A 15241-nucleotide genomic window follows, 5' to 3' on the forward strand; every position below is an offset into this window, starting at 1 on the left:
CAACTACCCCTACAGTTAAGTCGCTAGGAATACTTGACAGTTGGTGGAATTAGAGAGATGTTTGCTGAATAGCTTGGAGAACCTGTGCATTAGCATGGTTTGAAATAAATCAAGTGCAGAAGCTTCAGATCTTGGGAGCTTTCTCAAGTGGATCTATCTACATTTTACTTCCTATTGCATTGATTTCTATTGTTCTATTTAACAATTAATCAATATTCTCTCTTTTCTTAAGATTCACACTCACCAGTGTGGGTCATCAAATCATGACATCCGAAATCTCACACATTATACAATGGTTACAAAATAAAATAACTGCTGTATATAACATTACGCACACAATGAAACTGGCTGCTACAGTATTTGCACATGAGAAAATAGCTCTGGCTTAATTCTAATTGCATAATTTTATTAAAACAAGGCACATTTTATTTTATTACATTACATTTTACATTACATATTACATTACATTTCATTTCATTACATTACAGTGTCGCATGTTCATTCCGTTCTATGTTGGTCACGAGATCTTTTGTGTCACTAGTTCCAGGAACTGCATCACTATTAAAATACAAATTGTTCTCAAAGCTGTCATCTGTTGACAAGCGATTCTTTCTTCTTTTGTAGAAGAGATAGCCTGCAAGGACACTTCCAACCAGGATGAGGATGACAACGATAACTACAACTCCTGTTTTACCATGGTTCAGAATAGGAGCCTTCTCATCCCTTGTCATTGCTGAAAACAAGTACAAAGAAATCAAGAGGACGCTACATACTCTTTGTCTGATTACTGGACACAATTTCTTTAGAAAGCATGATGTTTTAAGCAAAAGTGTTCCATTTGTTTCAAAATAATGAGAGACAAAAGTAGCAACATAAAATTAAAATTATAAGATTGCTTGCTATATCACAAATTATTATTATTTTTTTTAAATCTACATTTGGACACTGAATGGAGTACATTGTATTCTGCTAGGAAACAATATGCTCCTAGGAAATAGACAAGGTACTCAGGTATATCAGAAAATGTAAGAAAGATAATACAGAATATGATTTGTTCTGTTTATGATCTTACATGGGACTAGTTTTTGTCTACTTAAAAGACAATATTCTTACCTTTTGTAGGCATTTCAGCTGGTGGCATTTCAGCTGCTGGCGGCATTTCAGTTGCTGGCATTTCAAAACATTGAAAAATAATTATGTTATTATACTATTCTGTTATTTATTTTTATACTATTTACTTCTATATTTTGAACACACTGAAAATCATTTTCAGAAAAATATATGGTAACACTAACCAGCAAATACTGAAAACACTTGGGTTTAGTCCATACAAACCTACACACACCTATCAAAAGGCACAGCACAATGGTCAATTGTTTTCTGGTCTCGTATGTAGGTATTTACACAAACTAACAGAAAAGAAGAAACATCAAAGAGCTCCATCGAGTCAGATTCTGACATCAGTGTAAAACCACAAGAAAATTTACACAGCATCTTCAGGACAGAGACGATAAAACTTAATCCTCAATATAGTTACAAATTTTTGCAGCATTTGTTATCTTACATTAACATAGCAAGTGTAATAAATCTGGTTTGCCAAGAGATTTTAATGGCCTACGTACACAGACAACTGAAATCAGTCATGAACCCCAATATGTCTTAGTATATATCACATCCAAACTAAAATGTTTGCCACTCATTTAAAATTTAATATCTGGACCACAAAATCTGGCTTGCTGGCAAAACTGGACCATCATTTAAGATTAAGATCCAGATTTTCCCATGTGGACATGAAATCAGTCTGTAACTAAATCTTGAATCAATGCATCATGTTTCATTCTGAAAAAGCTGAACCCAGGAAGTTAAATTGTTTTACCAGTCTCCTCGCTTACATTGCCTGATTTCATTAATAATCCAACAATCCTGACTTCCAAAGATTTTCCAGAACTCTGCAGGATTGTCTACTAGCCCAGCTAGTTTTACATTTAGAGACAAATATTACTCTGTATCTAGCTGTTCAAAGTAAAACCAGACCTGATTATTTGGATGTTTCCAAGAGTTTCTATCAAGAAAAGTATCTGTTAATGCTGTTTACAATAAAAAGCAGCTTGTTACTTATCTGCAGTATACCAGCATGCAAATCTATGGAAAACAGGGTAACTAGGAGCTTCCTATACTTGCACACTCTTGTAGTGCTTGCTGGAGGTATTGCATGTTTGCTACATTACACATTGTGTCCAGTTCTGGGCTCCCCAGTACCAGATAGAGAGAGAGAGAGAGAGCTACTGGAGGGAGTCTAGTGAAGGGCCACTAACATGATTAAGGGACTGGAATATCTCTTATACGAGGAAAGGCCTAGAGAGCTGGAACTATTTAGCCTAGAAGAGAAGGTTCAAGGGGGATCTTATCAATGTATACAAATATACAGTGACAGGACCAGAAGCAATGGGCACAAACTGAGACACAGGAGGTTCCCTCTGAACATCAGGAAACACTTTTTCACAGGGAAGGTGACTGAGCAATGGCACAGGTTGCCCAGGAAGGTTGTGGAGTCTCCATTCTTGGAGACATTCAAAAGCCATCTGGACACAGTCCTGGACAACTGGCTTTAGGTGGCCCTGCTTGAGCAGGTGGTTGGACCAGATGAACTCCAGAGGTGCCTCCCAACCTCAACCATTCTGTGATTCTGTGAAGATAATGCTACCTTATGTCCAAAAGCACAGTGAAAATAACAGTCTCAGAAATGTAACAAGGAATAGGAGGAATGTGATGTGCATCATCACAGCTTTGCAAAATTGTACCAAGGCAAGCTGCATTTCTATGACAATGTAGGATTCAACTCTGTCCTATTCCTGAGCAAGCAACTATATCGTCCTTGCATTGACACTGGCATTTGGTTGACTCCACAGCATTTCAGCTCAGGAGGTCAGACTGGCTGAAGCTAATCCTAAAAAAAAAACTAGCTTTCATCTGCTTCAGCTCCTTGAAATGTCTCAGTATCAAAACAGGTGAATGCCAGCACCAGCACAAACAGATGAGCTGAATGGTCAAAAAGAAAGTGTGGCTATTGATTTCAACACTTGTTACCTCCATGTATGACTACTCTAGATAGAGAATGAAAATGAAGTGCCTTTTTGTTTGTCAATCACAATGTAAAAAGACAGGTAAGCAGACTCTGAACGGGTGCTTATAGACAGTTCTGCAGTATTTTCTGTAGACAAAACAGTCACAGAATCATAAAATTATAGAATAGTTAGAGTTGAAAGGGACCTTTAAAGATCATCTCATTACAAGCACTTGAGTAAGTAAGAATAATTTTGCATGAAAGCAAATTTATAGAAAGGATAGCAGAATTTCTGTCATTTCCAGTCTAGTAGAGGAAGTTGGCATATTTCAGCTACTACATGCATTTCACTCTTCTCAGTAAACATTAGTAAGAGATTTTGATATTGCAATACATGCTGTAAGATTGCAATACATGCTGGAAGAAATTATTAAGATGACTTTTAGGAACACATGCGCACTAGGTGTCCTTACTGTTAAATTTACACATTCGATTACTTCAGGACACTTCCAGTTTAGCACATTCAGACTATGCTATTTGCTTTGCTTGTCATTCATTCACCTTCTCAAAACAGTAGAGTACAGAGACAAAAGGTCCAAAACTGTTCATTAATTCACAATTCATAAATACTCAATTCACAGAAACACTGCTTCATCCTCAGAAAATGCATGCACATGAGACTTCCAGAGGGAAATAAGCAAAGTGTATTCCTCAGGCTGAGCAGTGGGGATATCTGAAGGAACATAGTTTCAAATAAATGAGATAAATTTATGTATGCAAATCATAGTACTAACTTTGTGATTACTCAACAATTACCAATACAGAACAGGCAGACTTATTAAATGCATACACTAGTACAGTTGAGATATGAACACAATCTTTTTAAAACAATTCTGAAGGAACTTGAACACTAGTCCGCACTTCTACTTTCTGACAAGAGTTATTCTTTCTTTTTGTTGGCATGCAAACATGCATCCCTTGGCATTTATATAACCTCAAAACACGCAGCTAAAATGCAGTCTGTGTAACAGCCATCTGCTAATGCTAGCACACAAGAAGCATACTCCATACATAAAACAAATTCATAAATATAGCACTTACTTTTTGGCTTTTTACAAACATAGCCTTTGTAGGAAGAGCAATAGATATTATTCCAGTACCCAGAGTTTGCATACATCTCAACACAGTGCTCATTTTGTTGAGGAGAAGGTTCTCCTACATTCCAGTTGACAAAATTCACTGCAGTGTTGTCTAGCCACAACCATTCTCCTAATTAGAAAAACATTGAATATGGAAAAACAAGATAGTATTTGTTTCCATTTCAAGACCTGCTCCACAATTATTGCTTTCCTAAGAAATCTACTTGTGGCCACTCTGGGAGATAGGCCACTAGATTATTTAGATGTTTGGTCTGACACATCACGTTACTCTTAAGTTTTTATGCAAATGATACAACATCAGTTTTGGAAAATGGCACGCCAATCTGGCTTATGATGTTACAAAAGCAAAAAAGTTTAAAGAAGTATCTCTCACAATTTGTTGCAATAGTGCAGTGTCAATTATTTATTCAGTTTATAGAAATTACTGATGTCAAAAGGTAATTTATTTTCAGCAGAATGTGCTTTGCCTCAGTGATTTGTAGAGAGGTTTTGTATTACTCTTTTCAAAGCCCCCACAGAAGTTTTTCTAAGTCCAATTTTCTTCCATTTGTTTTTCAGTTTTTGCTCCTTCCCACTGACTTTACACACACGATTTTTCTTTTTAAAGATCTGCTTCAAAAATCTTGTGATCACTGATGTTCAACTATGCTGGGACTTTCTGTCTCTTCCTTCCTGTTCCTTTTTTTCTTTCTTTCTTTTAATAGTGTTATTTATTTAGAATAAATGTGCCCCTTGTGACTCTAGTTGTACTCAAACAAGCAAATTCTTAGACTCAGCATGAAAGCTATGTTTTACTTTCTTATAAGAGTCTCTATGTTTTGCTTCTTTTTTTTTTTTTTTTTTTTGGTAAAAAATACCTGTCACCCTTTCTGTCAGGGCATGGCATCTGAATACAATTGCTTTTCCAAAAAAGATTAAATTTAGTTATGCAGTTTTGCTGAAATCACTGAAATCACTATCTAGTCATACAGCGACATGTATTTGCTGAAGCAGCTCGTGTTTACAACCACTGTAAGAACTGTATTGTTCTGCATCTGCTCTAGAACCAGTTTAAAAAACATTTCATGCGTCAGTTAACAACATAAGTAAACCTCAGCTTTCTTTTTATGTAATGCTTATAAATCATTACTCTCTTCAAACGCCTTCCTCCTCTACTGAAAACTTTCCCTTTTCCTCGTTAAGATTTCAGTAATGTAACTGAGTACTTGTCTTCAGGTTTGTCATTTAAGTGGTTGAGCAAGTAGCTGTAAAAAAAAAACAACTCCAAAACTCAAGAAAACCCCACCCCAAGTCACCTGAACCATTCTGCAGTCCTGCCTCTGACATTGTTACACTGGAGTTTTTAGCCTGAACAGCACAATACTGAAGTAACTTTTAGGTCTATCATAAAGTCAGAAATATCTATTTAATTGAATACTAACTGCATTAATGAAAAAGCAATAACCAGCAAATTTAAGATTTAATTAAAGCAGCCTGTTGCCTGCTGTCTCTTACCTTACCTTCCTTACAGTGAGGCACAAAATAGAAAAATTTGTGATACACAATTCCAAAGACACAAACAATTCCAGCTTCGAAGTGAAGCTGCTCTGAGGGCCAGCTGTAACTAAAGATGGGTGACTGGTCATTCCAGGATGGTGATTCCAAAGGCTAGAGGTGATGTTAGCCACATTATTCTCTAGCTCAAAAAATGGAGTATCTCAACGACAAGCATATCAACCCAGGGCCTCTCCACATTTGTGAATAAACATTTCACTTTGGCTCAACTCCCAACACAGTCTGTACTGTGCTATACGCCCCTTTGTGCCTTACTTTTGTTGTGAATTACTTTTCTTGTTTAAGATGAACTTCCTGTTATATGTTACTGGTTACTGCTTGATTACAACTGACTGGCTTCCCCTATAATAATAATATATTATCTTTCCTAATTTCATTGTTCATGTATTACAGAAGTATAATGTGACATTTTCAACACGCATGTCAAACAGCTTGTGACAACTATTACCAAATAAAAAGATATCAAAAGTAAAGAAATTACCATCCACGTTTCTGTACATTCCTGTCCAAAAAGTTGATGTTTTCCCTTCAAGTGGTTCAACAGTGTATGCCAGAAAGTTGGCTTCAGCTGAGTCTTCAACCGATACCAAAGAGGCACCTGAATGACACAGAGGAAAAAAAAGTCTCTTACAGACAGAAGTTTCACAGTGGAAAGTATACTCATTGTCCTGTCAAAGAGCAGTCTTATTTTTGCCACTGATAATCTGTACCAAATTCCAGAGTTTGAAGTTCAAAACAGAAACGAACTTTGGATAATATCTTACGAAGGGCTCTGGCATTGCTGCTGATGTATTTCTTATCATTTCCATAACATAACACTAGCATTTTGTTTGTTTCCTCATGCACTGGAAAATAACAACATAATTGAGCAACAACTCTAGGCAAAACACAACAGGCCAATATGGTATCGAGTATAAATTCCTACTGATGTGTTACTATTAAAAAAAAAAACAAAAACACTCTAAACAAATGTAAAAGTTTTTAGTAAAATGTATGTATGGCTTCAGTCTGTACAGCATATAACTTTGCATATTAATGATTAAATGTTTTCTGAGCCTTTGTATAGCTCATGTACAGCACAGATTTTGCTGATTTTCTGAAGCGTAGTCCTTAGTGTAACTCTTTAATCAGGCCTTGTTTATTCCTGCTTTCTCTTTGTAGCCATCAGAGAAAGAAAAATCATCTCGGTCACGTGCTGCCCAGTTAGTGTAGTACACTGTTAGTCATCTACGTACTACACTAGGCGTTCTGCCATAATGATTCATTCTGTATGATGCTGTAGCAAAGTGAAGAAGTCACGGCACGGAGCCAGCAGGCAGAATGAGCTACATGACTTTGTATGGAGTGGCATTAAACACTGGAGAAAGTGCGTCTTCAGTTCTCTTCAGTGTGGGGCTGGAATCCAGTCAATAGGTACAGAGCAATAGCTGTGTTTGGCACCTAACTCTTTTGACTCAGCTGTTGAATTTTTGAAGGCATTTTTTCTCAGGTAAGGAAAGCACAGTTACAGAGAATGAAAATATAAAAGTCATTTGAATCACTGCTGAGCTACTGATAAATTCTACTATGGTTCAGAATTCTACTATGGGTAAGATAAAATTGGAAAACGTCCAACTGCAAACAAAACCCAGAGAGCAAGCAGGGACAGCAGAATGTAGGAAAACATGGAACGTTCCTCTTTTTTCACTGTAGTCGTTACGTTTTTCTAATTGTTCCTCTTTTGCTGAATGGTATCAGACATCCACAAGGCAGCACAGACAGAAAATGGCAGAGGGAGGACTCCTTCCCTGGCTACTCCAAGGCCCATAACAGGAGCCATCAGCCCATCAAAGGCCAATCTCCACAAGCCCAGAGAAGCAAAGACACACAATGGCAGGAGGAGAACCCACATTATGGACTCAGAGGATGGGACACCCTGTTCAGGCCCCTCCTAGAGCTGTCACAGGACAGCCACAGCCCCAGTGTCCGGGTGTGAAAGCCACCAAGATAAGTCAATGTCAGAGTACCCTTCAGACTGAGGGGAGTTACCTAGAGGTATGGAACACATGATGGGATACAGAGGAGCATTTCAGGATTGCACAAGATGTATTATGAGATGTTCAGAGGAGGAGTCAAAGGTAGAGAAAGGGATGGACCTAGATGATTTAGGAGGAACAAGCATTGGAAAACAAAGGGATAAAGGGATAAAAAGACTGGTCATGTGTAAACAGTTTGCCGGTCAGTATGCTTGTCTGACCACACCTGTGCCTCATCTGTATAGATAATCCTATCTTCTTATTAAAGTCTATTTCTAACTATTTTCATGGGTGAAAGACTCTTCACGTGTTTGTGCATGGGGTCTAAGTACCAGCAACTGGAGTGGGACCATGAGTCAGAGACCCTTGTGTCCTTGTTGCCAGCAACTAGAACAAGTGCAGGTACACGAGTGTGTGATCACTAGGGAATATGAAGCCAGCCTAACTAGCAAGCAGGTGAGCCAGAGTATCACCAAGGGTGAGACCACAAGCTGAGCTGGCTATTGGAAGGACCAGGTGAGCCCCAGCAAGCTGCTGGACTGAGGACTGCTGTGGATGAGGCTGACTAGGTCCTAGCAGGGTCTATGTCAAAGTTTCCACTTCTGTGATCTCCACTCTAGGCCACATAGCTTCTCTAATGCCTGGTCGCACACACATGAGAGAGAGTATGTGCCACTGGTAGACAACTATTTTCCATCTCCTCCCAAAGTAAGGCAATAATTGGATGCAACTGTCTTGTCCAACACTTGGACCATCTTTGAAATCACAAAAAATTCATAGCACACGTTCAGCTTTCCACAGAAAGTAAAAAACAAGTCAGAAAGATGTGCTCTTTGATTAAGGAGAATACTTACCTAGTCGAAGACATTCTAAAGATGCCTGTGCCCAGTTTCTTGTAGATGAAGATTCAATATAGTAGCAATGACCTCGGAAAGGGATCCAAGACTTGTGTCCTTCTGATTCAGGGCACTTTCCTGGAAGCTGAGGGGGCTCAGTGGGAGCTTGAACTGTTTAAAAAAAAAAATAAATAAAAAGAAAGCACAAAATTTAAAGAAATGGCTTTTTATACATTATTTTATAATTTACAGATTATTCTAACCAAATGTCGGAAAACTCACTCAGGTCTTTAAATAAATGTAATCTCAGTAGCCTACACTGCTTACTACAACACAATAATGGGAAAAAGTCCTAAATCTATGAATAAAAAGTACTGCAACTCTAGTCTCAAGAAATCTAATTTAGCGAAGAATTCAAGCATACTTTTATGTTTTAACACATTCTTAAATTCAGCTCAACTCTTTACTCACAAACATATTTTCACATCTGACTGCTTTGCTGAAGTAGGGCCCATATGAACTTGGTCATATGGGTTGTGACCTAATATCATGGAATGCAGAAGGCATTATCAGATGATAGTAACAGGAGTTTCAGGTCAAAAACCTAAGAGAAGGCAGCCTGAAGAAGTATCCTTAAATATTTCTATACCACTTCTAGTCTGTTAGTCCATTATAAAAGGAAAACCTGAAAAACTGCTGTAAGTAAACATTCCTTGTGATACTTTATGGCTTGATCATTCCGCTCTTGCCCCTTCAACACCGTACCTGTGTGACCATTACCTAACAGTCATTATCTTTTGATTTTTGAGGTTTTTGGTCTTGCATGCTTACTCAATATCAGAAGAAATAGCAGAGTAACGTGGGTCATGCATCTAAGTATCAGCAGACCACACAGCACAGTGAACTTTGAAGAGATAATCATTGTAATTACAACGGTTAGATTCAAGTTCTTACCATCAGGTTTTTTGCAAACAGAGAAGTAACTTTGATTGCAGAATCCTGTCTTCCAGGCTCCAGTAATGTCTAGATAGACACAGCCTATTTTCTGCTTTGGCTCCCCTTCAGCCCATTTAGTATACTTCATTCTCCAGTTATCAATCCATTCATAACGCCCATTGGTCTAAGAACAAAACAAATCAACAAGAATGATTAAACTCTAAGCAGTAACCATTCCTTCATCAGTCAAATATCTGTCTGTGCAGCACCTTGTGCTAGAAGGTTTTGTTTTAGAAATCAATAACAAGTACTGTTGTGGTTTAGCCCTAGTCACCACACAGTTCCTTGCGCTTTCTCCCCCTCCCCAGCAGGACAGGAGAGAAAACTGGGAAGAAAGGAAAACTCATGGGTGGAGATGAAGACAGTTTACTAGAATAGCAAAGGACGATGATAATAATAACAAAATATAAGGATACTAAAATATACAAAATGAACAATGCACAATTTCTCACCACCCAACGTCCAAATGACCAATACAGCCCGTCCCAAGCAGCGATCACGGAAACGAAACCGAGCAGCAAGTAAAGGAGTGAGAAAGAGATTTCCCCCCCACCCCAGCCAACCCTCACTTATATAACGAGCATGATATTTATGGGATGGAAAACTCTCTTTGGCCAGTTTGTTTGTTCTGGCTATACACCTCCCAGCTTCCTGCATCTGCACATTAGTGAGACCTGAAAAGCTGGCTGAGTTGTTTAGCAGCAACTCAGAACGTCAGTGTGTTTATCAGCATTTTTCACATACCAAATCCAAAACACATCATATCAGCAAATTAACTCCATCCCAGTTGAAACCAGGACAAATAAAAATGGCTCAACTTTTAAATGTATGTTGTGACAAGCAGCTATTCATTGAAAAATACAGCTGCACAACAAATGCTTTTCAGCAAAAGGAAATGCAGAGTAAGTGACACTGAATTAATTTTGAACTTAACAAAACTGTTAATTTGAGACTGACAAAAATTTCATTTATAATAATTTGTAGGAGTGAAAGTCTGATGACTAATTTTTGTACTATCTATTTCCCCCCAAATTTAAAGAAATGTAGATTATTTTAACTTAAAGTATATCTAAAAACAATCATTTCCCACCAAAGCTGAACTCAGTGAACCATCCTGTTGATTAGGTTAGGGGAATCTTTTGGTTTTTAGGAAGCAATGCGTTATGTTCATTCATTTGTATTTCTTTCATGTGCTCAGCCAAATTGAGTGAATGTGGGAGAAGTATCTGTACCAAGAAGAAAGGGTGGTGTATTTTAACATCTAGAAAGTATCAAAATATCAAAGAACTGGCAGAGGGGAGACAAATAAAATTAAATTAGGTAAATCAATTAATTATTTGGCTAACTATACTAAAAAATGTTGAAAGAGTCATAGCAACAACACCTTATTCTATTTCTGAAAATTAGGTATTATTATTTAGAATAAATGCTTTTCACTGTACATCTTAAGATATGTGGATTTTATCTCAAATACACCATATACAAATAGATATTTCAAGATGCTAGCCTAAAATATCTTGTTTGGAAGTGCACAGAGTGTAATATCACAAAGTGTGAAAAAGATGCGTAATATACACAGTTCAATCAGAGTGACGGAAGAGGATGGATTCCTACTTGTTAATCTGTCAGTACATAAAAGTATTTAAGACCAAGATAAAAACTAATAAGCTAAAGTAAAGAGAGATAATAAGACTTTTCAGTTCCTGATTTGTCAGGAAGCAGCATCACATTCAATTAGTTTGATGTTCTTACCACATTACTGTTAAGACCAATCCATATAGGCACTCCGTACTTTAATATCTTTAGCCACAGGAACGAATGACTGTAGGGGTCTAAGATGCTGGAAAGGTCAAACTGATCACGTTTGCAGTTTTTTCGTGCATCCTCCCATGTCATTTTGGTATGGATGAACAAATAACTACTGTTACCATAACGGATAATGCTAGATGGGGATGAACTTGTAGAAGGCAAAAACTCAGCATCTGTAAAATAAAGGATGAAAAGAGACTCACATACTAATTCAAAAGGGGATTATGATTTCACTGTGATTGCAAATAGAATTAAACAAAAAGCCTTTTTTCTTGATTTCATATTCCCTGACTTTTGATTAGTACGGGTTAGATGTGCTATTGTTTAAGCCAGCACCAGCAGTAAAAATCAATTACAAAGCCGTAGAAAGGAAGAGAGCTGCTTAAAGCAACCTCTGACAGGGAGTAAAGGAGCATTCTGCATAATCCTCCAGAATAGTATTACTGAAATCAATTAGGATTAGATCAGGTCACAATTTCTTTAATAAAACATTTTTTTCATCAAAAGAAATGCTTTGCAGAGACTGTGCTGTTTTCCAGGGATTTTTTTGCCAGAGAAAAGGAAAACTCCACAACAGACCAGTCCTTAAAAATCAATCAGATCTTTAAATCCAGTTTTTCACTGCTTTTTAATTTCCTTTTGGAGGTAAATTAGCCCAAGTTCAGTGTGAGTGAGTTACAGTTGCACTCCAGACAGCTCATGCTACATGTACAAGTCAGTATTTTCCAGAACATGTTTTGAAAGCCAATGTGTTCAGAAAATGATAGACAAAATCATGGAACAAATATGATGTCAAGAGTCATACTAAATACAAAGATGCAGATAAAAATTCCAGCTCAGGAAGGTAGCAACATGGCAGTTACTGGGAAGGGTCAGCTGAGAGCAGTGACCCTAACTGGACCTCTGACACATATGACCCTTGTGTTCCTGCCTGAAAAACAATTTGTCAATGTATCTTTATTGGAAGTGAAATGATGTTGAAATCCACACACTCAAGTAATTTCCTGAAAAACCATAAGGTTTGATTGTATTTAACTAAAAAGACAAGTACCTGCATTAATTTGGCATACATATCCTCTGCTGTTCTCACAACTCTCATCGGCCCACTTCCCTGCTTCCTTAACAGGGTTGTTTCTCATGACAACACAATCAGCCTGAAGGCAAAAAGATAGAAGAAGCAAATATTGAATTTTGGTCCCTTTTTCACATTTTCAGACACAAGTAATGCTGTAGCTTTACTCTCATCTCTTTGTAACATTCAACAGTATAAGTTTTATGATCACAGAATCATAGAATGGTTAGGGTTGGAAGGGACCTTCAAAGGTCATCTAGTCCAACCCCCCTGCAAAGAGCATGGAAAGCTTCAACTAGATCAGAGCCTCATCCAACCTGGCCTTGAATGTTTCCAGGGATGGAGCATCTATCACATCTCTGGGCAACCTGTTCCAGTGTTCCACCACCCTCAGTGTAAAAAATTTTTTCCTAATGTCTAATCTGAATCAAACTCCCTCTGTTTTAAAACCATTACCCCTCATCCTATCGCAACAGGCCCTGCTGAACAGTTTCTCCCCATCTTTCCCGTATGCCTCCTTTAAGTACTGGAAGGCTGCTCCATGATGTGGAGGTTCCGTTTCTCTTGCACCTCAAAAATTTATCAATATTGCTCTTTCTTGTGCAACGTCGAGGTGGATAAGCAGATCAGAGAAATTCTGGTATTGTCTTATCTTCAGGCATACAGCATGGAGAGAAGGAAAGCCACAAACAATTTAAAGAGAAGTCAAATCAACTATTGTAGAAAATACTTTGCCCCAGAAAAAAACCTGGACCCTCAATGGGCAATGGAACATTTCCGATATAGCGATCTCTTCAAATTTGTTGTTGCAAGCTGTAATACTACACATAGCAAAATTAGAACTGCGCCTGCCCAAAGGCAGCTATTGATCTGTCAGTACCACTCTTACAGTAACATTTCAATTTCTCTGACACTGACATGATAGCTAGAACCTATGTTAGCATATATTAAACAAACAGTGACGAATGCAAAAGACTACATGTGCACAAATGTTTTTTTTTTTACAATGAAGCATTCATATTTATTTTATTCTATTTACTTCTTTGGTTTTGCTGTCCAGGAGGAGATGCACACAGAGAAACACTTCATTTGTGAGTGAAATGCATTAAAATTTAAATCTTTCAAACTGAACAGTTGCATTAACTAAGACAACTTATTTTTTGCTAAGGTCAAGTAAACTTAAAAATAAAACTAAAATTTATAAAATAGGAACTGTATAAGTATACACAGAAGACTTCATAGAAATCCTATTACTTTTCATAGAAAGAAAAAAAAATATTGCTCCTCTTAGAAGTAACATTTTAAAGGTGCATTCTCTTTTGAACTCTGAATTATCCCAAGTTTTCTCCCTCCATTAGAGATAAGAAGCTCAGAGATGTGACTTTCAAAAACAGGAAAAAGGATATTATACATAAAAATAAGATTTCTACATTAAAAATGGCATTCAAGAGGAATAGAGCTAGTACTAAAGCATGCTGTAGAACTATCTAAATGTGTAAGATGAGAGAGAGGAACTCCATGACCTATCAGAGCAGTCTGTATGACAGAGAAATAGGGAAAGTGACTTACTTTTTTTTTCGTAAAAACTGAATGGCTGTCTTTTTATAGAAGTATGTCCTTTCTGCAAATGTGACTGACAGAATTTGCTGCTATGTAAGACATGGCTGTTTGAGGGGAATGTTTGTAAGTGCCCCTTGCAAGCTACATGCCAACTGAGAAACCTGCTAAATTCAGGGACAACAGTGGTCACTAGTGGTCAACTGTGGACTAGGAGGATATGCTCATTCACTGTGCTTTTGGGGCAAATGCCATGAGGCAGGAATCCCACTGTTATCTCTACCAGAGCCTATGAGAAAACATGGAATGAACATACAAGCAGCAGAGCATTCATGGAGACAAAGAACTGAAATCTGAAAATAGTCTTTGTATGAGCACTCCACAGATCCTGTCACCAGTTAATATAGCAACTGCCCTATGGCTCAAAACTATTCACTCTACTTAGATTTATATTTGGCATGTATATAAGTACGAAAGCAATAAGCCAAGCAGTAGCATACCTCAAATCCCAACAAATACATAAATGCAATCTAAAATCAAATTTCAGTGAACAATTTGTGATGGCTATTTACCTGGCCATTGTATGAGTATAAATCCGTATGTCCTGATGGGAAGCCTTTGGCCCAGTTTGTAAAGTAAACTCCCGTTCCATCTGTCCAGAGGAACCTCAGTTCATGATTTATATCATTTAATCCAATCCACGTATCAGTAACAAAATCTTTCATATGGAAGGTGAGGAAAGCTAGAGTGAAAAAAGGTAAAGAAAAAGAGAAATACTTTTAATGAAGAACAACTGAAATGTCTGGTCTCATTAAGACTGGTGACATTAAATATTTTTTCTCAAACACAGAACACTTCATTGTTGACAACACAAGCAGGTAAGATGAAAAGGTGACTTTTGAGTTTAATGAACGGGGAACCAGATATGTAACTGTGGCTTTAGGCAAAATATTTCAGGTAACTATCTAACCCGGTACTAGTATGAATCCCAAAAGCAGGACAGAACTGCTTTTTATAGTGTCTCAAGACATTTTTGAATACTAGTCCCACAACTGACTTAGAAGTATAGAGCCGTGTAGAGCACGTCCATTTTTTATAATCCCACCAGAGCAGTTACCCCAAATGGCACCATACGGACTGCACTGCTGAGCACCTACACCTCGTGCATCTGCACAAGT

General features: G+C 37.6%; 1 protein-coding gene across 2 annotated transcripts in view; it reads right to left on the reverse strand.

The window, feature by feature from the left end:
* Positions 1-381: 381 nt before the first annotated feature.
* Positions 382-15241, reverse strand: part of LOC104481003 (mannose receptor C-type 1) — a 58848-nt gene continuing 43988 nt past the window's right edge. For both annotated transcript variants that reach the window (XM_086742203.1, XM_010122083.2), the window contains exons 22-30: positions 14636-14805; positions 12486-12588; positions 11378-11607; positions 9584-9749; positions 8648-8800; positions 6260-6376; positions 4166-4333; positions 1114-1167; positions 382-733 (exon numbers count right to left, since the gene is read on the reverse strand). In XM_086742203.1, the coding sequence (XP_086598329.1) occupies positions 483-733; positions 1114-1167; positions 4166-4333; positions 6260-6376; positions 8648-8800; positions 9584-9749; positions 11378-11607; positions 12486-12588; positions 14636-14805 (1412 nt within the window). In that variant the 3' untranslated portion in view covers positions 382-482. The remainder of the gene's footprint in view (positions 734-1113; positions 1168-4165; positions 4334-6259; positions 6377-8647; positions 8801-9583; positions 9750-11377; positions 11608-12485; positions 12589-14635; positions 14806-15241) is intronic.

This window comes from Chlamydotis macqueenii, chromosome 2 (assembly GCF_036417535.1).
Source record: "Chlamydotis macqueenii isolate bChlMac1 chromosome 2, bChlMac1.mat, whole genome shotgun sequence".
Lineage (NCBI taxonomy): Eukaryota > Metazoa > Chordata > Aves > Otidiformes > Otididae > Chlamydotis > Chlamydotis macqueenii.